General features: G+C 44.3%; 1 protein-coding gene across 1 annotated transcript in view; it reads right to left on the bottom strand.

The window, feature by feature from the left end:
- The window catches only part of rock2a (rho-associated, coiled-coil containing protein kinase 2a), a 59,182-nt gene that overhangs the window by 12,340 nt on the left and 20,479 nt on the right, over window positions 1-26,363 (bottom strand). Inside the window, exons 5-26 of the mRNA XM_056295276.1 lie at window positions 25,352-25,612; window positions 23,921-24,065; window positions 22,875-23,013; window positions 22,513-22,604; window positions 20,664-20,823; window positions 20,033-20,093; window positions 18,504-18,592; window positions 18,340-18,388; window positions 17,044-17,179; window positions 15,804-15,895; window positions 13,712-13,958; window positions 11,374-11,480; window positions 10,704-10,863; window positions 10,098-10,258; window positions 8,935-9,119; window positions 7,006-7,075; window positions 4,040-4,143; window positions 3,706-3,892; window positions 3,155-3,248; window positions 2,960-3,054; window positions 2,436-2,627; window positions 384-552 (exon numbers count right to left, since the gene is read on the bottom strand). Coding sequence (XP_056151251.1) covers window positions 384-552; window positions 2,436-2,627; window positions 2,960-3,054; window positions 3,155-3,248; window positions 3,706-3,892; window positions 4,040-4,143; window positions 7,006-7,075; window positions 8,935-9,119; window positions 10,098-10,258; window positions 10,704-10,863; window positions 11,374-11,480; window positions 13,712-13,958; window positions 15,804-15,895; window positions 17,044-17,179; window positions 18,340-18,388; window positions 18,504-18,592; window positions 20,033-20,093; window positions 20,664-20,823; window positions 22,513-22,604; window positions 22,875-23,013; window positions 23,921-24,065; window positions 25,352-25,612 — 2,995 coding nt within the window. The remainder of the gene's footprint in view (window positions 1-383; window positions 553-2,435; window positions 2,628-2,959; window positions 3,055-3,154; window positions 3,249-3,705; window positions 3,893-4,039; window positions 4,144-7,005; window positions 7,076-8,934; window positions 9,120-10,097; window positions 10,259-10,703; window positions 10,864-11,373; window positions 11,481-13,711; window positions 13,959-15,803; window positions 15,896-17,043; window positions 17,180-18,339; window positions 18,389-18,503; window positions 18,593-20,032; window positions 20,094-20,663; window positions 20,824-22,512; window positions 22,605-22,874; window positions 23,014-23,920; window positions 24,066-25,351; window positions 25,613-26,363) is intronic.

The raw sequence follows: 26,363 nt of genomic DNA, 5'->3' as shown, positions 1-26,363 counted from the left end.
AGACAAGATTGAGATGGCTTGGACATGTGTGGAGGAGAGATGCTGGGTATATGGGGAGAAGGATGCTGAATATGGAGCTGCCAGGGAAGAGAAAAAGAGGAAGGCCAAAGAGGAGGTTTATGGATGTGGTGAGGGAGGACATGCAGGTGGCTGGTGTGACAGAGGAAGATGCAGAGGACAGGAAGAGATGGAAACAGATGATCTGCTGTGGTGACCCCTAATGGGAGCAGCCGAAAGAAGTAGTAGTAGTAGTAGTAGTAGTAGTAGTAGTAGTAGTAAACTTGTCAAATTAATATCAAAATTCAGCACAGTCCAAATAGGTACTGTTTCCCCCCAGTATCTAACCCTATTCAACCAGTTCATTCAACCAGTTGAGGTATTACCTGTGTACGCATCATCCGTGTCAAACTCTGGTCCACTGCTGACGCTTGTGGAGTCCATCGACTGAACACTGAGGGACTGCAGCAGGTTCCTCAGCTGTTCAATGTCACTGTCCTTACTGTCCAGAGCCATCTGCAGCTCGATGCGCATCTGGCTCTCATCCGCTATTTGCTACAAAACACAAATGAAAGGAGAAACAGAGTCCTTTCACTGGGTGGAGGTAGAACTAAGCCGGGGAGACCATCAAAGCTTTTGCAGCCTTAAGCTGTAAGGAATATATCTTTCCCCAACTTCAGATTCAGATTTTTGCTCTTTTTAAGCCTTTGTGTGTGTGTGTGTGTGTGTGTGTGTGTGACAATCTCTCTGCTCTAGCATACTGTTTTTTTAATGAGCAACTGTATATTCTGAAATAAATGTGAAGCTGGGGAAACATGTTTGACTCCCATGCGATCAGCACCGGTTCCCCTCAAGGCTGTGTCCTTTCTCCTCTACTCTTCTTGTTGTATACGAACAGCTGCACCTCCAGTCACCATTCAGTCAAGCTCCTGAAGTTTACTGATGACACCACCCTTATTGGGTTCATATCTGGTGGGCATGAGTCCCCGTACAGGCGGGAGCTTGACCATTTGGTGTCCTGGTGTGGCCAAAACAACTTGGAGCTCAGTGCTCTAAAGACAGCTGAGATGGTTGTGGACTTCAGAAAGAACCAAGCCCCACCCTTCTCTATCACTCTGTTTGGCTCCCCAGTTGACACTGTGGAATCCTTCCGCTTCCTGGGTACCCATTACATCACCCAGGACCTCAAGTGGGAAATGAACATTAGCTCCCTCACCTAGAAGGCACAGCAGAGGATGTACTTCCTGCAGCAGCTAAAAAATTCCAACTTGCCAAAGCCAATGATGGTGCACTTTCACACTTCTATCACTATCTGATATGCTGCTGCTACTGCCAAGGACAAGGGCAGACTACAGTGCATCATTCACTCTGTTGAGAGGGCGAATGGCTGCTACCTGCCATCCTTCCATGACCTGTACACCTCCCGGACACTGAGGAGAGCAGGAAAGATTGACCCTTCTCAACCAGGCCATGGTCTCTTCAAAACACTCCCCTCTGGCAAGAGGCTAAGGTCTATAAAAACCAGACTCTCACCCCACAAGAACAGCTTCTGCCCCACAGCAGTAGGCCTTTCTAACAAGCCCCCAGACACCCACAGTTACTGATACTGCCGCCCTCCCACCTCCCACCTCTCTTCCTTACTGTGCTCTCTGTATATGGACACTTTGCATAAAGCCCGCACTACCCTGTAAAAAACTCTTATTCTGCAAATAACTTAAAACTCTCGTTTTAACTTTCTGTAAACACAGCTCCTGCCACCCAGTGCCAAGCATCAGAGGTTGCCATGTGTTTCAACTCTGAACCCATAGTGATTGCACCTTACTTTTTATTTTTATATTATCTCGTATATATGTTTTATTTATTATTCTTTTTAACTTTTATCTTTACCGTGAATCTTTCCCTCGTGCACCAACACATCAAGACAAATTCCTTGTATGTTCTTGTACTTGGCAATAAATATGATTCTGAAATTAATCCAAGGAAATTTTTCCTTTATGCACTTTTTTCGCTTTTACAGATTTTGTCTCATTTTGTTCTGTATACTCTATACACGATGTCTATACTTTATTGTGTATGTTGGTTTGTTTCTATTTGCTCCTATATAGTTGATGTATGGCACAGGGTGGACACACAGATAAAGTGGTTGTGTCAGTACAGGATCTAGTAGGACCTGTAGCAGAAACTGTAGTAATAGTAACTGTAGTAGTAATCGACTGCTTGCATGTTCTTAATGAGTACCTTTTAGTAGTGGCCTTTCACCACAACAAGTTTGCTGACCTCCTTTATTGTGCACTGCAAATCCTCTACCATCATGTTGCATCATGAAATAAGTTGTGAAACACCTGATGGCGTGAGACGGTATTTGACCCTATAACATGTTTTAATTTGAGAGATGTGATGAACACATGAGAGGTAATCATATATTCTGTGCCACTGACCGCTTGCATGTCATTGATTTCTCGCTGGTACTTGATGATGGTGCTGTTGAGCTTCTCCTTCTCCGACCTCAGCTCAAGCTGGAGCTTCCTGTTCTCCTTCTCCTTCCGCCGCATGTCGGTGTCGTTGCCACGGCGACTTCCTCCGCCGCGTACTTCCTTCCTGTTCATGATCTCTGCCAGCTTATTAACAGCCTGCAGGTAGACACAGGTGCAGTCACCGTTAGCTCATTGGCATAGTTTGCCAAAACAGCCGGATCTTCATGATCTGACTGGGTCTAGAAGTTTCTATTTGCCTTTCAAGGGGTTACCGCAAATAGATCTTATCTTGTTACAAAACTAAGCCCAAACACATCAGAGAATGCCAACAACTGTGTTGTTGGATGTTGATCTTTTGCGATTTACACTACTTGAAAACAGCCAAACTGCTAATCTAAGATCATTTTCTCCAGGATCTTTATATGCACAACTGCCATTGATCCACTTTGGGAAATGTCATTTTGTCATTACAGCCTGTTTAGACCTACCTGGGTTTTCAGCGTCCTTTCTGACTGCAGCTGCTTTTCAAATGTCTGCCTCATCTGGCTAATCTGCTGCTCCCTATCCTTCGACCGCTCCGTGTCTGAAAGCAAAGTACACAAATGAAATTATAAATGTGCAGCCTGCCACTGACGAAATGTTGGATGATTGGAACAGAAAGGGTTGGTATACTGGTGTATTACCTTCAAGGGTCTCCTTCAGTTTGTTGTTTAGCTCTTCCTTTTCGTTGGCCAAATTAGCCACATCGCTGGTCAGCGTACGATTAGCTTCCTCCAACTGTACAGGGCAAAGAACGTAGCTACTATATTAATGGCAATTAAGAGAAATATTTCAGGGTCTCAAACAAGCAATCAACCTACAGCTATGAAATGGAGCGTCTGTTTTTCTTGTCCCCCCAAACTCAGGATGGTCACTATCACCAATCTTCCCTTAAAGCTGAAATTCTGGATTTTTTTCTCCATTAACAGCTATCATCCATCTGGACCATGGAGTAAGGGTCCATAATACTCTTGACTGGCGTCTTACCCATGGGTGGAGACATTCTACATATACCGCTGTTGGCCATTTTTAACTGGGTAGGATGAACACTGGTGCAGCGGCAAACACATTCTTACTCACACAGGGAAAAGGATTGAAATGTGATGACAATATGACCATGCTTCTGCTGGACAGGTCATCAGCTAATTCTGTAATCGATGTCAGGAGGAGCAAGGTGGAAATTGTTGCGGCTCACCGAACTGATGGTGATGTCCTTCTCGGTCAGCTCCTGGCGGTGGCGAGCCATCATCTCCTTCAGCTCCAGTTCCTTCATGATCTTCTCCTTCTCCAGGTCAGAGTACTGCTCCTCAGCAATGGAGCGCGCCAGCTGCTCCGAGTCGGCCTTGGTCAGCGTGATTTCCAGCTGAGCCGCCAGGGAGTCCCTAAGGGAGGAGATAAAATAAATAAATAAATAAATAAATAGACAAATAAATAAATAAATAAATAAAACCCTTTTCAATGAAAAATAGAAAAATAAATCCCCTGCTTGTGTCATTACAAACCAAAGCAGTTGAGTTAATCTGACACACCTCTCCTCCTGCAGCTCCTGCAGAGACTGTTGTATGTCTTTGTAAAGCTTATTCCTCTCCTCACACTCTTCCTTCAGTTCACGTACTTGGGTCTTGTACAGCGTCTGGAAGACACAGAAGAAAACGTAAACCTCATAATACAGTCACACACACACGACCCATGCATACCGCATACATCTGGTTCATTGATGGTTCATTTGTATGTTCAGAGAGGAACACAAGTAGGGCTGGGACGATATGCTTGTCTCCCCATTCAATACCATCACAATATTTAGGTGCTGATTCAACATGTACTACAATTATTAAGTATGGCGATTCTACAAGTATTGTGATTCAATATAACAATTTATTTCGATTTTTGTTTGCTTTTTTAACACTAGACCATGAGAAACATGGTTGAAATCATGCACTTCTAGAGACCGTATGACTCATAATTACTGTGGTATTGGGTAGACACTCGTGTGACCCGTCAATACCGATGTAGTGAATTCAGGCGGCAGCCCGGGAACCGCTGCAGCCGGGACGCAAACTCGGATCTCCCGCACCACAGGCGACTGCGCTAACCAGTCGACTACAGGGTCTGACCCGTTAGCCGAGGGCTAGCGAGTCTATTTCTCCATGCACGTTACACTACCCCCCACTCCCTCACGCCTCTGGGCACACGCGCTTCCGATGCACTGATCTAAAAAAAAGAAGAAGACTGGATCGAGCAACTCGCGATATGAAGTGAAGCCGGCATGGGCGACTTTGCGGCCATCTTAGGTAGACCAAGAAGCGATCAAATTGCATTAGACTTGCCAGCTAAAATGTTGAGTTGCGGCGCATACCAGTGCTCTAACCGCACAGGGTCGAAAAAAAGTGGCAATTCAGATAATATAACATTTCACAAGTAAGTACCCTTTTTTATTTGACTCTTGCATTTAAGATGCCATAGCAACTGCTGTTTTAAGATGCCTTGATTTGTCAAAATGTTTTTCCCGAGCTGGCTCCTCAGACGAGTGCGTGAAAGAATGACACAGAGCGTGCCGCTCGCAAGGGAGAGAGCGGTGCGTCCTGGCTTCATCAGGCCGTTGCTCGCCATCGCTGCAACACGCTAGCTCGCTACCTAAGAAAATGACAGTATACTAGGCTACTTTACGATCACCTATATGTGCAAGCAAGACTATTAAACTTTCCAATGAGTCTGTTGTTTGTAAACAACAGAGTCTCATATTCTCATGTTCTGCATCATGATCTTACATTTACATTTAGAAGTTTTGTCAGCTGTTTTCGCAGCTTCTTGCCAGCTAGCTTTGCAGTGCATTCTTTGCCAAGATGATGCAGTCGTATCTTGCAATAATTACAAGATTACTTTTATAAGAATAAAAACATGATTATCCGTGACAGCAGTGTCGAACATGTGAGGAGCCAGCTGGAGAATTTTTTTGGACAAATCAAGGCATCTTAAATCAGCAGTTGCTATGGCATCTTGAATGCAAGAGTCAAATAAAAAAGGGTACTTACTTGTGAAATGTTATATTATCTGAATTGCCACTTTTTTTCGACCCTGTGCGGTTAGAGCACTTGTATGCACCGCAACTCAGCATTTTAGCTGGCAATTCTAACGCAATTTGATCGCTTTTTGGTCTACCTAAGATGGCGCCGATGAAGTTCAATTGGCCTTCTTAAATTGGTGGCACGGAAATATGGGTTGCGCGATCCAGTCTTTTTTTTTTAGATCAGTGTTCCGATGGCCTCACGGTCTCACCGTCCCGCTTCTGACACCAATGTAGCGAGTTCAGGGGGGGTAGGCGGGAACCGCCGCAGCCGGGACGCGAACCCGGGTCTACCGCACCACAGGCAACAATGTTAACCAGCCAACTAAAGGGTCCGACCCATTATGAGCCATATTGCCAAAAAAACAACGCACATCACGTGTCAGTCAGTCTGTCTGAGTTTTACTTAAGCAGCATCATTGATGTACTGCATATGAAAGTGACAAAATACTTTCTGAGGGGAAGTGCTACACTTAGCTGTTCCTGCTCATTGAGCTAGCGCCGTAAGAAAATAATAAATAAAATAAGATGCTCGGCCAAAATGAATACAGCCCCTGAAGCTGCACACAGCACAAACGTGAACTTGAAAACTGTCCTTTCCTGATTCAGGAATCAAAAATTTGATTTAAAAAAATCATGCTATTTCAGTGAATCGATTTTCCCCCCACCCCTAAATAAAAGAGATGGCTTCATGAAGGCAGAAGTTCATATCATCCATAAAAATCAACCAGCAGGAGTTTGTTTTCTTGTGCAATGAAGATATTTGAACATAACAGCAAAGTCGTGGAAAGAAACAAAATATAAGTAGCAAAACCATAAATCCACCCCCCCCCCTTCTCCCCAATTGTACTCGGGCAGTAACCCCACTCTTCTGAGCCATCCCAGTCACTGCCCCACCCCCTCTGCTGATCCGGGAAGGGCTTCAGACTACCACACGTCTCCTCCGATACATGTGGAGTCACCAGCCGCTTCTTTTCACCTGACAGTGAGGTCAGGTGAAAAGAATCCCTATCCCTACAGCCAATTGTGTCTGTAGAGATACCCGACCAAGCCAGAGGTAACACGGGGATTCAAACTGGCGAACCCCGTGTTGTAGGCAATGGAATAGACCGCTGTGCTACCCAGACGCCCCATAAATCTGCTTTGAGAAAGGAAAAATATGCAAAGGCTCCATCAGCCTTGCTCAGCAGAAAAGGAAGAGTAGAGCGTTCTCTAAGTCATGTTTTCACAACACACAAAAAAGGTTTGAAAGTGACGCCACATTCACCACTAAAATACACAACCTAATTAAAGCCAAAAGGACGACTAACCACGTAAAGCTGCTGGTGCATTGTGGTCCACTCACTCAGCGGAATTCACAAACCATGGTATTATAAACAAGGCAGTTTTCTACTAACTTAATTCAAATGACAGGGTGGCCAACACACTCACAGAGAAATACTGTTCAGCTTCCAACTGGTCCTGCAGTTCCTTCATCTGGCCGTCAGAGTCTTGTCTTTCTCTGCGGACGACAACAGGCAGATTATTTCCGAGGTTGCTCCACATAACCTCCCTCCTCAACCCCCTGGTAGAAATTTCCCCATTTAAGACATGCTGTCATGATGCTGATGTGAACCAATTCAAATAAGGGCTGCGCAGGGGTGGCATGAACTGGGAATTTTCTGTCATTTAACAGATTTTAAAAGCCCTGACGGATAAATTCCACATGACATCCTGTCATTTTGATGGAATCAACATAAAGTAAAGGCTTTGTTGGCCTTTTGAGAAAACTGATTTCTATCTATTCCTGTCAGTTACAGAGTGGAGACACTATTTATGATTCAGAAAGGATATACAAGCAGCCATCTTTTTTTAAAGCATCACCAAAACGTAGCCTGCATGGTTTTCTATGTACAGGAAGCTACTAGCATTTCAACAGCACATTCAATAGTTTTGGGTTTTTTCCTCCCTCTTTTTCTCCCCAATTGTACTTGGCCAATTACCCCACTCTTTCGAGCCGTCCCGCTTGCTGCTCCACCCCCTCTGCCAATCCAGGGAGGGCTGCAGACTACCACATGCCTCCTCCAATACATGTGGAGTCGCCAGCAGCTTCTTTTCACCTGACAGTGAGGAGTTTCACCAGGATCTCGCTATTCCCCCCGGTTCCCCCTCCCCCCTGAACAGGCGCCCTGACCGACCAGAGGAGGCGCTAGTGCAGCGACCAGGACACATATCCACACCCGGCTTCCCACCCGCAGACACGGCCAATTGTGTCTGTAGGGATGCCTGACCAAGCCGGAGGTAACATGGGGATTCAAACAGGCGAGCCCCGTGTTGGTAGGCAACGGAATAGACTGCTACGCTACCCAGACACCCACCTTTGCATAACTTTTAATATTTTTGTTAAACACAACCCTTACAAGGCCAGGTATGGTGCATTAAAGCATTATAATCCACATATACACAAATGCAATGCAAAACATTATATCGGTAAACGTGACAACAAATACGATGGGTAAAAATAGACTATGAAAGAATTTCTATGACATGTATGTCACGGTGGCAGATCATGGTTATTCATAGTGCAACCTGAACATATTTCACATTTCACAAGGTGAAGAAAAAAAAACTCGTTTGTAAGAGCTGAAATTAGTAAGGATGCACTTACACCGATACTGGTACTGGATACCAGCCTAAAATGGAGTATCGATGTCTGAGACACTAAACAAAAATTAAATATGGCTTGATTTACTGCATTTTTTGGTACACGGAAGCCTGTGTTTCTTTTAATGGTGGTGGTGGGGGGGGGTTTATCGAAATAATTTTGCCCATAAGATTTTAATTGGGAGTGACGAAGGAGGACAGGATCAGGAACGAGTATATCAGAGGGACAGCTCAGGTTGGACGGTTTGGAGACAAAGCAAGAGAGGCAAGATTGAGACGGCTTAGACATGTGTGGAGGAGAGATGCTGGGTATATTGGGAGAAGAATGCTGAATATGGAACTGCCAGGGGAGAGGAAAAGAGGAAGGCCAAAGAGGAGGTTTATGGATGTGGTGAGGGAGGACATGCAGGTGGCTGGTGTGACAGAGGAAGATGCAGAGGACAGGAAGAGATGGAAACGGATGGTCCGCTGTGGCGACCCCTAATGGGAGCAGCTGAAAGTAGTAGTAGTAATTTTGCCCACTGACTCCAAACTAATGGCCTTACTCTGCACTGTAAGTAATGGATTGGATCGATACTCGGCGTCGGCCAATACCAAAAAGATTCATACTCTGAATCAGTGTGCCAGTGATATCAGCGCATCGCCACAAATTAGATATAGTAGTAGTCTTAGTACTATTTGTTGTAGTAGTAGCAGAAGTGAAGAATAGAGACTGACTTGCGCAGTTCTTGGTTCTGTTTCTCTAAGCTCCTTTTGATGTCCAGCAGGTGGTTAGTTTCCTGTTTGAGCTGTTTCTCGGAGGTCCGCACAGCGTTGAGCTGCTGGTTCTGGGCTTTCAGGTCGTTCTGGGTGAGATTACGTTTCTGGGTCTCCTGCTCAATCTTCAGGGTCAGATTCTTTACCTGGAAGGAAGGAAGGGGAGAGGAGACGGAGAGGTTCAGAGGTCGGGAATGGAAGATGATGGCACTGTTCTGATGAAGCGGTACCGACGGTGCCAACCCATCAATATTTCTCTAGATTTTGCCTGATCAGAATGTGGTTGCTTCTTCTCAGAATAGTAAAATAGTTTCAATCCCTTCCTTGACCATGTTTTATTCAGTTTCAGGAATGTGTCTGGAATTGTTTCAATGACTGTAAAGCACTTTTCATTGCTTTGTCATACATTTTCATACTGCTCTGCAATCAAGTAGTTGCACGGTATTACCCTTCCATATAGACCTACGAAGACCTCTCTTCACTCTCACACTACATCCGGATCCATTTACTTTTCATCTTTGGTGAAAATGAATAGGCTATGCTTTTTGAATCTCATTTGCCAACCATCCTGCTTTTAAAATGTAATAAGAAATATAAGCAGAAATGACATATGATGAGATAATTAGATATTTAAACACATTAGTGAATTTCTAAGAATTATTTTGCCAACAGCCATGGTGCAGATGTTGTGTCACTGGGCTCACTAGTAATGCTCTGCATGTGCTGCCGGTAGATGTCAGGGGCAAATACAGTTCATGCTAGGATAACAATTGCTATTTATTTCTTAATGCAGCTTCAGAACCCATCAAACTCCACCTCAGCCAGTCTAGAAATGCATAAAAGATCAAGCCTCAAAAGAGCAAGGAGTCAATATTAGCAATAGACATAGTGAAGGACAATTATTTACACCCCTATACATTTTGACATTGGGTTGAAACAAGGTTGAATCCGGAGTCCCTTATCGAGGCATGAAATTTACATTGCACTTTAGGGGTCTGTAGTGTGGTGCACATTATCTGCACATCATAGTCTAAATAGCACATTTTCCCCGGCTCATTCCTCACTCCAAACATCCCAAACTGTATAAGATTTACCTATACGTAGATACACACACAAACACATACCTCCTCAGTAAGGTGGTCCTTGTGCCTGCGGAGTTCATCCAGTTTCTGCAGAGCCTGCTTGTAGTCACAGTCCATCATGCTGCTGTGCTTCTCCAGCTCCAGCATTCGGTTCTCCAACCGCAACTTGGCCGCCCGCTCCTCCGCCAGCTTCTGCTCCAACTCTGGATGGGGGTGAGAGAGACGAAAACTGAGTAAAGGTGGCTTCCGTGCTGACCACAGAAACTCCATACCTGCACCCCCCCCTCCAAACTAGTTATTTTCTTTGACTTATGTACTGTGCAGATACCAAATTGCCACAGTTATGGCGGCCAGCTCAGTAGAATTTGCACCAAAAGTTCTACCTAGTTCTACCTAGTTAAGTGGTGGTCTTGAGTGAAATGAGCTGTTGTCCTCGACGTGCAATACTCCATTTGAGGAGTTGTGAACCTCATATGTGTGATCGCTCCTTTAAAAAAAGATCTGACTGGACCATCTCGTTGTTTTGCAATGCAAAGAAAAAAACTAGGAGATGTGCACTCCAGTGAACAGGAGGGAACAGTTGACTGGAATGGAGCGCACCCAAAATCCGCAAACCCCAACTGTTTGTGTGAAAAACGATTCCCTTACCCTTCATGGACTCAGACTTGGCTCCCTCGATGGTCTCTTTGATCTTGCTCTTGTCGGCAAGCCGATTTCTGGTAGCTTTGTGGGAGGCCTCCTCCTGCTCCAAGCCCTGCTGCAGCACCTTCAGCTTGTATGTCAAATCGATCTCTTTGTTGCTTTTCTCCTAAACAGAGAAAACAAAAAGATCAACGGAGAGATAGGGGGTTATTTCCTCAAACCGATCATAAGCATTCCAGCATTAGGGATGTGCAGATACTGGTATTGGTACCTGGAGTAACTCTATCGGCGATTTTACCCAAGACCTAAACCAATACCGACAGCCACAAGTAATATGTCATAAATAAAAACAAAATGGTGTGATTTACTGCATTTCTGGCATATGGAAGCCTTCATTTAAGTGGTGGAAAAAAATATTCTATCTCAATCATTTTTCCAATTAATCCCAAACTAATGGTCATGAAAAAGTGATATTGGAGCATCCCTATACAGCATGTTTGGATCGTTTCATAGAGGACTTTTTTTTAGGCCCGAAACCTACAGCAGGCCTAAACCCAAGTAAAAATATATCACTCGCAAAAAGGGCAAAGATACTAAATCCTGACAAATCATGTTGTGCACCAAATATTAAGAGGGGAAATGAATAGATATGAACAAATCAATCAACGCAGTTTACCTTCTCTAGATCAGTATGTTTCTCCTGGAGCTGTCTCTTCTCCATCTCAGTTTTGGACAGAGTCTGTCGCACCTGACGCACCTCCTCCTCCAGACCAGAAATCCTTCCTACACACCAGGACGGGGGGTGAGGAGAAAAGGAGCACAGAGTTACAGCGGGATTATAACGTCATATTAAAAAATAATGCCACACACATGTTATACATTTATGTTTCTATTTCTTGGGCCCTTCCCCCTTTTTTTTCCCAAGCAAGTACACATATATGGACACTTACACCTCTCTGAACATACACTAGATGGTCAAAAGTATATGTGGACACCCCTTCTAATTAGTGGGTTCAACTATTTCAGCCACACCTGTTGCTAAACGGTGCATAAAATCGAGCATACAGCCATGCAATCTCCATAGACAAACATTGGCAGTAGAATGGGTCGTTCTGAAGAGCTCAGTGACTCTCAGCATGTCTCTATCACAGGATACCACCTTTCCAACAAGTCAGTTGGTCAAATTTCTGCCTCGCTAGATCTGCCCCAGTCAACTGTAAGTCTGTTATTGTGAAGTGGAAACGTCTGGGAGCAGCAACAGCTCAGCTGTGAAGCAGTAGGCCACACAAAACCACAGAACCGGACCGGCGAGTGTTGAAGTGTAAAAATCATCTGTCCGCGGTTGCAACACGCACTACCGAGTTCCAAACTGCCTCTGGAAGTAACATCAGCACAAGAACTGTTTGCCTGGAACTTCATGAAATGGGTTTCCATGGCTGTGGAGCCAGGCACAAGCCTCAGATCACCATGCACAATGCCAAGTGCCGGGTAGAGTGGTGTAAAGCACACCACCCTTGGACTCTGGAGCAGTGGAAACGCGTTCCCTGTAGTGATGAATCACGCTTCACTATCTGCCAGTCCGAAGGACTAATCTAGGTTTGGCGGATGCCAGGAGAACGCTACCTGCCTGAATGCATAGTGCCAACTGTAAAGTTTGGTGGAGGAGGAATAATGGACTGGGGCTGTTTTCCATGATCTGGGCGAAGCCCCTTAGTTCCAGTGAAGGGAAATCTTAATGCTACAGCATACAATGACATTCTAGAGAACTTTGTGCTTCCAACGTTGTGGCAACAGTTTGAGGAATGCCCTTCCTTATTTCAGCAAGACAATGTCCCCATGTACAAAGCAAGGTCCATAAAGACATGGTTTGTCAAGTTTGGTGTGGAAGAACTTGACTGGCCTGCAGACAGCCCTGACTTCAACCCCATCCAACAACTTTGGGATGAACTGGAAACAACTTTGGGATGAACTGGAACGCTGACTGTGAGCCAGGCCTTCTCCCCAACATCAGTGCCCGACCTCACTAATGCTGTTGTGGCTGAATGGGAGTGAATCCCTGCAGCCATGTTCCTAAATCTAGTGGAAAGCCTTCCCAGAAGAGTGGAGGCTGTTATAGCAGAAAGGGGGGGGGGACTCCACATAAATAACCATGGTTTTGGAAGGAGATGTTCAACAAGCACATTTGGGTACCACACAGTTTTGGCCATGTAGTGTACTTTACTTCCTACTTTCCACTCTCAGGCAGTTTTTATTAACACTCTTGTATATTGTTACGTTTCTGCACACTTTACTATGTGATGCACATATTATACTATACTACATGATACATTACACACAACTTGTAATGTGTATAGCTTTTACAATAGTTGTGTTAAGTCCTTTTTTTGCCATGTCTACACCGTTACATCACTTTGATCCTGCTTACTGATGTGCAACACCAAATCCCCTACAGGAATGAATGAATTTCATCCTCTCTCATCTGAACCACCGGGTCAACCATGGTTTCTGCTTCATCGCCTTTCTCAAGGTGGTATGCAAGTGTGAACATGCTAGAATTGCCAAGAGGAAAGTAGTATGAGGCGGAAGTTGAACCGAGTCGCTGTGAAATACGTGTGTGTGATTGGATATCCCCAGTACACCTGCCCCAGAAAAATAAACCTCAACCAGATGCACGTTAACGCAGAAAAATAGGAACAAGCTCTTTGTCTTATCTTAAAATCTGAGTTGAGTTTGTTCTCCCTGTGTAGAATTTGTATTCATGTCCTTTGCAGCTCTGTACAACACTTAACACACACAAACGCGCGTGCACACACTCGTAACTTCTGTATTTGTACGGACCTCATTGACCACATTCCTTAGCCCTTAACCATCATAACTACATGCCTAACCCTAAAACCCAAGTCCTAACCCTGAATAGACCCTTAAAGTGAGGACCAGCCAAAATGTGTTCCCTCTGAGGGTTCAAACCTCAAACTAGTCCTCACTTAGATAGAAGTACAAGAACACACACGCACCCATCAGGTCTGTGATGGTCTCGGATCCCTGGCTATGTTCCCTCCTCTCGGCCTCCAGCGCCGCCTGCAGGCCGATGCACTCCTTCTCCAGACTCAACTTGCTGCGTTCCAGCAGGCAGCACTTGTCCTGCAGCTCGCGGACATTGGTCTCCAGCTGCTGCAGCTGTTTGCTGCTCTCCGTCTGGGCCTTACGGAGGCGTGCCGATGCCTCCGACTCGGCCCGCAGCAAGGCATTTGCCTCTTCCAGCTGTTAGACAAGACAGAATTGTCAAAAAAAAAAAACAAACATTATAGAGCCAGAGAACCCACTCATGTTTCCCACTAATCTACTGAGCAAATGGATGATAGGCCCAAACAGATAACGTATATGTTGTCAATGGCCTTTGGTTGTTCTCACAGTTTTTGTATTTGTTTTTTTCCGCTATTGTGCCTTTCGCTATAATTGTATAGCACTTTGGTCAAGTTCGGTTGTTTTAAACATGCTATACAAATAGTTGACTTGATTTGATGACATGAAAAAGGCGCATTGTGAGTTCAAGTTCAATTTGTTGTATTTGCTCCGGCGCTTCATTTCTCCACTTAAGTCCCAGTAATGAGGGATATCAATTCATCAAGATTAAGAGTTATTTTGGCGAATGTCACTTGAAAGAACAGCGGTCAAGGCAGAGATGTTACTTGTAGTACGGCGATGGAAGGTGTGGTAAAGTTATGAGGCGATCCTCCGAAAGTTACATATCTCAGAAACATACAGAGAGGCACAATGGTTTCATAGTTTATTTCAGGGGCACATATGATTACTTTTTTTTGGGGGGGGGGGGGGAAGTTCCTCCCTTTTTCTCCCCAACTGTAGCCGGCCAATTACCCCACTCTTCCGAGCCGTCTCGGTCGCTGCTCCATCCGCTCTGCTGAGCCGGGGAGGGCTGCAGACTACCACATGCCTCCTCTGATACATGTGGAGTTGCCAGCCGCTTCTTTTCACCTGATAGTGAGGAGTTTCACCAGGGGGACGTAGCGCGTGGGAGGATCACACAATTCCCCGCAGTTCCCCCTCCCCCCTGAACGGGTGCCCCGACCGACCAGAGGAGGCACTAGTGCAGTGACCAGGATACATACCCACATCTGGCTTCCTCACCGCAGACACGGCCAACTGTGTCTGCAAGGACGCCCGACCAAGCCGGAGGTAACACGGGGATTCAAACTGACGATCCCTGTGTTGGTAGGCAACGGAATAGACCGCCATACCACCCGGACGCCCATATGATTACATTTTATTATTGCATTCAACCACAAGCAGTTCATATTGTTTGCTTTGGAAGTGAACATTTTACAGGGAACGTTGCTTATCATATCACGCGATTTTCTAACAAAACTCCCCAAACTCAGCCCATTGGGGGAAAAAAAAAACAACAAAACTTAAGATTAGTGAACAAAAAACAAACACATGAGGACAGGCTGGTCAAAGTCTTTGGTTTCACACAGAACATAAAGGGGTTGGACTTGGTACAGTCAGTACTGGCCAACACATTTTGTCTAATGTGATCCATTAAGGCTTAAGTTACTTCTCGAAATTCGCATCTTGCCGTGTTATAAATGAGAAATGCCGATTCATAATAGAGAAGTGCTGCTGTACAGGCAGGCTACAGTTTACTATCTGAGAACACCGTCCACGTGAAGGATTTATTTCCAAGACACCATCCCTCCATTTTGGGGAAAAAAAGAGATGTCTGGTGTTTTGTCCAATATCATGGATGTACATCAGCAGTATGTAGTTGTACCTTTGAATCCAGGAGTGAGTTCATGTATGCAAATATGTATATATCTGAATCTGCATGGAGGTAATGTTTTAGTAAACTTCTGTACAGAATGCAGCAACAAGGACAATAAATAATCTATATCCATCTACACATGGTCAAATGCGTTAAAGGGATTAAAGTAGATGTAACTTTAATATTATTCAAAGATGTGTTTCACCTTTACCGTGGGGTATTTTTGTCGGTCTGAGGCATAGCTTCATTAAATGGCAGATTTCTCGTTTTGGAATGAAAATGAGTCACAATGACCAGTAAGTTGATGTCTGTCCGGGCTGACTGACCTGTCTCTGCAGATGGATGTTCTTCTCATTGGAGATGTGCGAGTTTTGGTTTCTTCTCTTCATGTCGTCCAGTTGGTCTCGTAGGCTGTTGACTGCAAAATGTGAAGAATAAATCTATTTTGTGTGACGGCTCTCTTGCAATTCAAGTCTAGAGTAGATTTCCTTCCCAAAAAAAACAACCAAAAAAAAAAAAATCACAAGAAACGCGTTGACTCCAACAACACTCGCGTTCCTATCATCCTGGTAAGAAAATAACTACAAATCTTTTGTTCCACATACTACAAGATGACTTTTGATTTGTATTATTTTCACTCTTCAGAACTAAATCATCCTGCACTTAACAGCCAATAGGTTTTAGAATAGACGTGAAAGGACAGACAACAGAATTTCACAAGATGTAGGCCTTACATATACCGGTATATTAAGTGATAATATATATATATCGATAGATATAGATATATATACATCTACATAGATAGATAGATAGATTAGATTGATATAGATATATAGATATAGATAGTATATATAGATACTGGTATATTAAGTGACATGTTGAGAGACAAAGTTTTCATGAGCTACTTTTTCCTCCTTGTCCGTTGCAAAACTTGAATTTCTGGCATCTAGAGAACAGAAACACTTTGCAACAGAACATCATACATACTGCATGACTGTAAACACACAAAAAGTACATGACTCAGAAAGCGAAGCAAAAGCAAAACAATATCGAGTAAAGACGTGGACTAGTGCCACTACCAAGCATGTTTATGGACCATTTTGACAAATCTCTAGTTTATAGTCAACCACAAGGGCCTGACTGTTGACCACATGGCACCACATGGGCCTGACTGTTGACCACATGGCAACATAAAAAAACCCAGCATGTCATCACATCAACTCATGCACAACTGGAGACTGTAGGTACAGATGTTTCTAAACTGCTTTTCTTTTCCACAGTTGTCCTTTGTTGCAACGAAAATACAACTATACAATAGGGTAAATCTTCTTTATTTTGCAAAACTTGTCCACCTTTCTTGGTAAATCCGTCCATGCTCAACTGATCTCTTCCATCCAACGAGGGAAAATCCAAGTTCTCCTTCAATCATTTAAAACTCGTCGACACCTTCTGGTGACCTCAACAGATAGATGCCAAGCCTCACATACCTTAAATATGCATGTGTGTGTGTGATGAGCATGGACACACATGCATGTGTGTCTCACCTATCCACGTGTGTCCTCTCACCTTCGTTCTCCAGACAGCGCTTCCTGTCTGCCTCACTCTCAGCCTTGCGATGGCTCTCCAGGCTCTTGTGTTGGAGCAGGGCCTTCTCCCTCTCCAGCTGCCTCAGGCTGGACTCCAGGTTCTTCCTGCTGTTCACCTACAGCCAGTTGACAGCAAATCAGTCACTTATCTTAAAACAGCTACCATTATCTATAAATCGTTACACGTCCTAGTCCGAGAGTCCTAAACGGTTGGTCTCATCATGGTTCCCGCTCTTTTTTAGGGAAATTATTTTCCAGGACCCTTCAAGCACATTTTCCATGACTTTTGCTCAGACCTGAATCCCAGCTGTTGATCACATAAGGTCACGTTATTCAGCATTAACTATCAGAGGAAGTCTCAACAATCTCTAAATGTGTAACTTTTAGCCGCTCCGTGAACACACAGCCCAGACTACACAATACTGACGTGACATCTCAGCTGCTGGAAATCTGCATCAAAATATGGATGAAAACACGCTGCCTGGAAAAAGAAAATGTGCCGCTTGTGCACGTGCCTATCTGTGTCCCTGCTTTCTTTGTGCGTTCCTTTATTTTCCACGTATCTCAGCTTGAATAAACAATACACCATGCCTGTAAGCAAAAAGCTCCCTGTTTGGTTTATTTTTTTGGGCCTGTTGGGCCCCCCCCCCCCCCATTTTTTTCTGGTTACAAAAAGATGTGATCCTAGCTAAGAAGTATGCTATAAACAGGCAATCCCAGCAGGTAAAAAGACAACTTTATTGCCCAACTTTCCCAATTTTGCATGACCTCAATACTGTTTCCTCGACATCTGATCAATTTGCCCATTTCCCAGGTGTTTTCTACAACTGGAAAACTAACATCTATAATTTTCCAGGACATGAAGGAACCCTGTTTTGTCATACCATAGTTTTACAAGAATTACTGTTCGAGTTTACTAGTGGGACCTAACAAGATAAAGCACCGGACAGATAAACTAATACGATTATTAAGGTTAATTATTGTTTTGTGGCCCTTTGGTATTATTTAACAACACATCCTGTTGTCTGCATAAACAACATGCTATTAAATGAGGCAATGACTTCTGCATCCTGACAGTAAACTACAGCGTCCAAATCATAACAAAGCTCTGGTGAATCACATCATCAGGCTTGCATTATGAAGAAGTTATCGTGATGAGTCAAATAGGAATTTTTGGAAAAACACAAAAGAATGAAATTGGACCACGCAGGCAAAGTTAATCTTTAACGGCAGCAGATGTTTTGGTCTTCATTTCTCGTAGCTCTGATTCACCGACCTCTTCCTCAAGTTCTTTGGAGATCTTCTCAAGACGACTGCTGGCCGTTCTGGAAAAGCGACACAAGAGGACAGTTAAGACAGTTACAGCTGCTTGAAGTCGCCGTTATCGGTTCGCCACTGCAGTTATACTTCTAGATTGTTCCGTTTTTGTGTCTCTTTTACCGGTATTTGTGCTCGAGTTCATCTTTGGACTGCAACTCATCATTTAGCCGCCCCTCCACCTGGTGAAGTTTCTTCTGCAGCGCCACCGACTGTGGAGTGAAGCAAACCAAACAAGTCAAGAATCAAACACCCACAATAGCAAACACACAAACCATCTGAACAATGTAAGTCATGACGACGGTCTTAGCTGCAAGCCATTGGTACCTTCATTCAATTCCTCCTTCCTCGTTGACTAATACACCAATAAAGCAGAAATACTGTGAAACTAACTCAATCTTAAAGGACTCTCACACGTCACCGAGGCTCCTTTTGACCATCACGCACTGTTTGTCCAGATCTAGACTCTAGATATAAGTCAATAGAATAAAATGTCAATTAGTATACGCCCCCCCCCCTTTTCTCCCCAATTGTATCTAGCCAATTACCCCACTCTTCCGAGCAGCCCAAGTCGCTGCTCCACCCCCTTTGCCGATCCGGGGAGGGCTGCAGACTACCACATGTCTCCTCTGATACATGTGTTGTCGCCAGCCGCTTCTTTTCACCTGACCGTGAGGAGTTTCACCAGGGGGACATAGCACGTGGGAGGATCACGCTATTCCCCCCGGTTACCCCCCCCCCACACACCCCAAACAGGTGCCCCGACTGGCCAGAGGAGGTGCTAGTGCAGCAACCAGGACACGCACCCACATCGAGCTTCCCACCCACAGACACAGCCAATTGTGTCTGTAGGGATGCCTGACCAAGCCGGAGGTAACGCGGGGATTCGAACTTACGATCTCCGTGTTGGTAGGCAATGGAATAGACTGCTCCGCCACCGGGGACACCCCAGTATATGCCTTTTAAAAAGATGACAAACTGATAAATCAAACAACATGACGTGTTATATTTGCTATTTGTTAAAGAATTATGGCCATACGGTACGGTTCTGAATATACGCAAGTCTAAAACTTGGAAAATATGCACCTATTTTCTAAATCATATTTACTTTCAGGAATTTTTTTTTACTGCAGTGTTCATGGAGACAAACCTCTTACAGGCTCAAAATAATTACCACATTTATCTTTAGCAACGCCATTCTGTCAGTTCTTTTTGATATTACACAAAAACTGCACAAAAAAAATAAGAAGCTAAGGACTACATATTCACAACAAAATTCTTCAATCTAATACTTCACGGTGTAAATAAAATCAGGTTATTCGTTAAGTTTCGACCATGACGGGTGTAAACCATTCAGCTCAGCTCAGCGAGAGCTGGATTTCACCCGATTGGCTTTTAGCTTAGCCACGTTCCCCGAAAGCTGCTTAAGCGCGGCTAAGAACACAGGAACCACACCACAAATGCATCCTAAACGACGGCTCAGCAAAAACAAATCCTCTTTGGACTTTGAGTTCATGATGATTGTGTTGTAAAAAAAAAATCAGAATGATTACTACATCAACAACTATGTTGGGTGTAGTCATCTCCTGTTAAGTACACATTAGCCCCGAATGTAGAAAAACGCCCATGGCGAGCGAAGCACAAGTACCCACCTCTCCCTTCATGTTTGGCGAGTTGTCCTGAGTTGAGGAATTGTTTGAGGCACTTAGTAATCTGGACAAAGGGAAAGCGGACAATCACAGTAAAGTATTCATGATCCACATTAAATGTGAAGCAACACAAAAAAACGTTGGTCCTTAAAGACTAGATACGAAAACCTTTTTTTTAACCTTGTTAGCTCATTTCTTCAGCCATATTACGCACCTATGCAACAACTTATGCCAAAAAAAGACAAAAATTCAGTTTACTTATTTTACGTTAAAATCAAACCACCCTAAGTTCGTCTAAAAAATGTTTTTGTGATTGCGGCACCAAGTCCGAGTGGGCGGGTAGGCAACTTTCCAACTAATAATATCATAAAATGTTTTCCACAATCCAATCCAATCACATCCCTCCCGACTTTTTGTCCGGCCCCAACATCCTGTTCTCCTTGCAAAAATACATCACATTACAGAAGCAAGGTATGCTCTGAATGCCGTTTAACATCATCTTTAATGCTTCAGTTCATTTATCCTTTAAATATTTCATTGCCCGTCTAATTACCCAAATGGAAATTAAACTGAGCGAAAAAATGTTCCTCAGTGACCAACACGAAGCGACCAGGAAAACACGGGGACGTCTTACTGGTCTTCCTTGAAGTAGGTGAAGCCCACAAAGGGCAGCTGGTTCCCTACAAAGGCCTTGGGCGTGGGGAAGGTTTCTACGTCGCCCTTGTCTTCCTCGATCTCGTCGAAGTTACTGGTGTCTATGTCGCTGCTCAGCTCTGGGACCACCGGGGCGACCGCTGAGGGGTGAGAAGGACGGAAAAAGTGAGAGAGAGCGATGGACGACATGAGAGAGGATGTCTGTTTAAAACCAAAAAGAGGACACTGAAAAGGAAGCTCTATGCCGAGAACAAATTTCTTTACAACTTTAAGCATACTTCATACAGGGCATATTAGTGACTATTTATCACTTTCATAATGTGAATCACTCGTTTATGTGTTATAAATAAGTAATAAAATAGTACAACGGGTTAATAAAAAGATCAGTGGCAGGTTGGGAGTACACATTTTATCAATACAAGAGTCTTAATAGAAATTCTGTCGGAAATTACGTGACCAGCGAGGACTGTTGATTCATACTCTCAGCGAGCAGTACACAAATAACATGACCTGAAAATGTCCTGAAATCTTTTTCTTGTTTCGGCTGCTCCCATTAGGGGGCGCCACAGCGGACCATCTGTTTCCATCTCTTCCTGTCCTCTGCATCTTCCTCCGTCACACCAGCCACCTGCATGTCCTCCCTCGCCACATCCATAAACCTCCTCTTTGGCCTTCCTCTTTTCCTCTTCCCTGGCTGCTCCATATTCAGCATCCTTCTCCCAATATACCCAGCATCTCCCCTCCACATGTCCAAACCATCTCAGTCTTGTCTCTCTTGCTTTGTCTCCAAACAGTCCAACCTGAGCTGTCCCTCTAATATACTCATTCCTAATCCTGTCCTTCTTCATCACCCCCAATGAAAATCTTAGCATCTTCAACTCCGCCACCTCCAGCTCCGCCTCCTGTCTTGTCATCAGTGCCACTGTCTACAAACCATACAACGTAGCTGGTCTCACTACCATCTTGTAAACCGTCCCTTTAACTCTTGCTGGTACCCTTCTGTCGCAAATCACTCCTGACACTCTTCTCCACCCACTCCACCCTGCCTGCACTCTCTTCTTCACCTCTCTTTTGCACTCCCTGTTACTTTGAACAGTCGACTCCAAGTATTCAAACTCATCCACCTTCGTCACCTCCACTCCTTGCATCCTCACCATTCTGCTGTCCTCCCTCTCGTTCACGCATATGTATTCTGTCTTGCTCATACTGACTTCCCTCTCTCCAGTGCATATCTCCACCTCTCCTCAACCTGCTCCCTACTCTCACTACTGAAAATGTACTGAAATACATATGCAAAACAGTTTTCAAACAGTAGCAACAGCAACAACAGTACGGTTAAAATTGAGTAATGCTAAAGTTTTAGGGTTACGGTTAGACAGTGATTAAATTTAAAGTTAAAATTGGGTAGTGGTGAAGTTTAAGGTTACAGTTACACAAGGGTTAATTTTAGGGTTAAGGTTAAATAGCGGTTAGTTATTTAGATATCTTCATCTCATCACGTGGTTTCCAAGATAATGTCTATGGAGATTCTCCCCATGCAGGCTCCCAACCTGACAACCTAAAACGTCTTATGAATGCATTCTAACATCATAATACTGATTTATAACACATTAATACATCAGATATTAACTATCAAGTAAGTAATAGACTAAGTAAGTAATAGACTGCAAATGATTGCCAAAAATTTGGCTGAAAATAGTTGAAAAACAGCATCCGTGCGAAACAGCCAAAGCCTCATATTTAGCAGCTAAACACATCAGAGGACCCAAACTCTACCCAAACCTAGACCACCCCCCCACCCAAAAATAAAGAATCCTGGCTATACTAACAGTCTCTGATGGTCTCAAGCGTCCACTGGTCGTTTTTGAAGAAAGGGTGTCTCTTGATTTCTTCTACGCCGTTCCTGCCCAATCGCACCTCCCTCAAAAAACAAAAAGATTGAATAAGTAGTAAACCAGTGACTACAGCTGCAGTTTGTCCATATGATCTCTTAAACTGTGGGGAGAGATGAATCAATTTAGCACTTATCTACCATGAATCATTTAATGCAGTTTTCATCCTCTTTTAAAATGTGCTACAGAAGCTTTGAAAAGTTAATAGTTAAGTTGGGTATACTGATGGACAGACAGACAAACAGAGAAGTAGACAGGCAGACAGGAGTCAGTTTGTTATGTCTTTTAGCTCCTAATACCTGTCAGTTAAGAAAGCGCAGATGATGTTCTTGGCATCTTTGGAGATCTCCACATCATCAGGGAAGTTGAGGGAGTTCTTATGGTCCATGATCTTACTGTAGGTTCCCACCAGAGAGTCAGCGTAGAACGGCGTGTCACCTGACCAAGATTAGAAACGCCATATTAAGAATAGTACAGCATAGTAGAGGTTTTCTTTTTTAACCCAGTCCCTCAAGTACCCCCGCGTCCTGCAGATTTTCACTGTAACCCTGCATAGGTAGGCCTGCTTGTACTTATTCAACCAATTAACACTTAATTATGTCCGATTTGGCACGCTGGCTTAATGAAGTGGTACAGTGTGATTGGTTACGTAACTACAAGCAAACCCACCAATGACCAATGCAGTGCAACAGAAAATGCTGCAGGACATGCGGTACTTGAGGACTGGGTTGGGAAACACTGTATCGTAGATAGAGCATAGCGTAACATAGTCTTACTAGTGTAGTGTAGTATGTAGTATATTATTGATAACAATTCAAAGCTCACAAGGCTAGTAAGTATCTAAAGCCTGACTTCCATTTGTTCAGTGAAATAAGTGAGCTGAATGTCTTTTTTTTGGAATTTTTTTTTCCTCCCCAGTTGTATCTGGCCAATTACCCCACTCTTGGGAGCCGTCCCGGTCGCCGCTCCACCCCCTGTGCCAATCCGGGGAGGGCTGCAGACTACCACATGCCTCCTCCCATACATGTGGAGTCACCAGCCGCTTCTTTTCACCTGACAGTGAGGAGTTTCACCAGGGGGACGTAGCGCGTGGGAGGGTCACGCTATTCCCCCCAGTTCCCCCTCCCCCCCCGAACAGGCGCCCCGACTGACCAGAGGAGGCGCTAGTTTGGCGACCAGGACACATACCCACACCTGGCTTCCCACCTGCAGACACAGCCAATTGTATCTGCAGGGACGCCTGACCAAGCCGGAGGTTCGAACCGGTGATACCCGTGTTGGTAGGCAACAGAATAGACTGCTACGCTACCCGGACGCCCTTGAATGGTTTTTTTAAACTACTCACCAACAAGTAACTCATAGATGAAGACCCCCACGGACCACCAGTCACACTCCCTCCCATAGTATCCATCCCCGCCCTGAGATTTCAGCACCTCAGGGGAAATGTAGTCCGGGGTGCCCACCGCCGTATCACAGTGGACCATGCCGGTCTGTAACACAGAGAATCCACAATTCAGTTGTCTTCAGAATTGAAACTCTTACAAGTAGGCCTTGAAAACTTTAAGAACGGCCAACAGGGTGATGGATGTACTGTTGCACAGCGATACTGAAATTCTGGCTCAAACCAAGACTCTTGATAGAAGAAAAAAAAAGAAGCTTTTTGCTTAGTTTATTTTATAGCTTATGTGTCCTTTACGCTAGCACGGACCATTAAATTTACCTTAAGTGTCTGATGTTTTTCAGCATTACGCACAAATCAGTGTCCTTTTAAAGTGCCTTTTAAGTTAAATAAAGGGTAATAATAGTCTGAATAAAGGGACACCTTTACCCCTGCTACACTTGACAAAACGTTAACTGAGGGATAACTGAAAATATGGGATGGGCATTTTCCATTTTCTTGAGTAGCTTTGGAGTAATGATGTGAGTTTTACAGTTACATGGCATATTCACAGTCAGCACTGTCTAATCTTGGAGCAACCAACACAGGAGGGATAGCAAGTGTTGCTCAGACTCCAGATTTTCAGCTATCAGCTACCTGGCTCCACTTTGAAACAGAACAGAAAAATCATCTTTAATAATCTGTATATAACAGAATTACATTGCATTTCACAGTGTTATTCAAGCCAATTCTAAATAGTTAGCCTGCTAGGACCAAAAACTGCATTTTTTTCCCTCCATTTTTTCTTCCCAATTGTATCCAGCCAATTACCCGACTCGTCCGAGCTGTCCCGGTCGCTGCCCCACCCCCTCTGCCGATCTGGAGAGGGCTGCAGGCTACCACCACATGCCTCCTCCGATACACGTGGAATCACCTGCTGCTTCTTTTCACCTGACAGTGAGGAGTTTCACCAGGGGGACGTAGCGCGTGGGAGGATCACGCTATTCCCCCCAGTTCCCCCTCCCCCCTGAACAGGCACCCCGACCGACCAGAGGAGGCGCTAGTGCAGCGACCAGGACACGCACCCACATCCGGCTTCCTACCTGCAGACATGACCAATTGTGTCTGTAGGGACGCCCGACCAAGCCAGAGGTAACACGGGGATTCAAACCAGCGATCCCCATGTCGGTAGGCAACGGACTAGACCGCCACGCCACCCGGGCACCCCTGTTCAATCCATTTCTAAATAGTTAGCCTGCTAGGGCCAACAACTGTAGTTACTGACATCAAACAGCACTCAGTAAGACTTTTAGGAATACTCAATGCAAATTCCTACTAGAGAAAGTGGTGTCTATGGGAAAGCAGACAAAACTGGTTTACTGACGGGACACAACTCACAGAGTCCATCTTCATGCAGGTGCCAAAGTCAGCCAACTTGAGGTGCCCGTGTCTGTCCAGTAGCATATTGTCCGGCTTGACATCACGGTGGATGAAGCCCATCGAGTGGATGGCGTCCAAAGCCATTACCACCTCGGCCGTGTAGAACTTGGCCCATTTCTCCGGGACGTCATAGGTGCTGGTCAGATTGACCAGGTCCCCTCCTGGCATGTACTCCATCACCATGTAGAGGTAATGCTCATCTTGGAAGGCACAGCACAACTGAAAACACACACACACGCGCACACATGCACACGCACACACACACACTTATTTAACATAAGTGCGTTTGTCATTTTCACGCACACTTGAGCTGAGGAATGTAAGAGTGTGCTGGTCAGGGTGCTTTCAGTGTGAGAGGCAATTCATACTAAATATAACACAGGATAATAATCTCTGGTCCTTCAAATAACACCATTCAATGTACTCAAGTGCTTACATTCTGTATTCAACAGGACAGAGAATGTGACATCTTGGGCCATGAGTGGCACAGCTACAGCACTGAATCGTCACACCAAGCAGAACAGACTTAACTGAAAATATCTGGAAGCGAAAATAAGGTTACCCTTTGAATTACAGGCTGTTCATAACACGGAAACAACCAAATATATAAGTAAAATAGATGTAACTTAATTGGAATTACTGAGTAATATACGAGTAAAACAGTTTTTCCCCTTTATCTCCAGCTTGCTTCACTGTCCTTATAATATGCTGTTAAATATAATCTATATCACACACTGTGTGGGGTAACTTCACACATCACATTGTACCAAACATAAGTATTGTGAACCCTTTGTGTCACAGGAATAAATAGTAATTATCTGGCGCTATCTTTACTATGGTTGTGTTACTCAGCAGGACATTCAACATTCACTTTATGTTCAAGTTTAACAGATAATAACACACAAGGTGGTGTGACAGAGAGGATTTATAATACTTGTGCTTGGTACAATGTGATTTATCCCACACAGTG

This window comes from Lampris incognitus, chromosome 16, assembly GCF_029633865.1.
Source record: "Lampris incognitus isolate fLamInc1 chromosome 16, fLamInc1.hap2, whole genome shotgun sequence".
Taxonomy (NCBI): Eukaryota; Metazoa; Chordata; class Actinopteri; order Lampriformes; family Lampridae; genus Lampris; species Lampris incognitus.
This window is presented reverse-complemented; position numbering and strand designations above follow the sequence as displayed.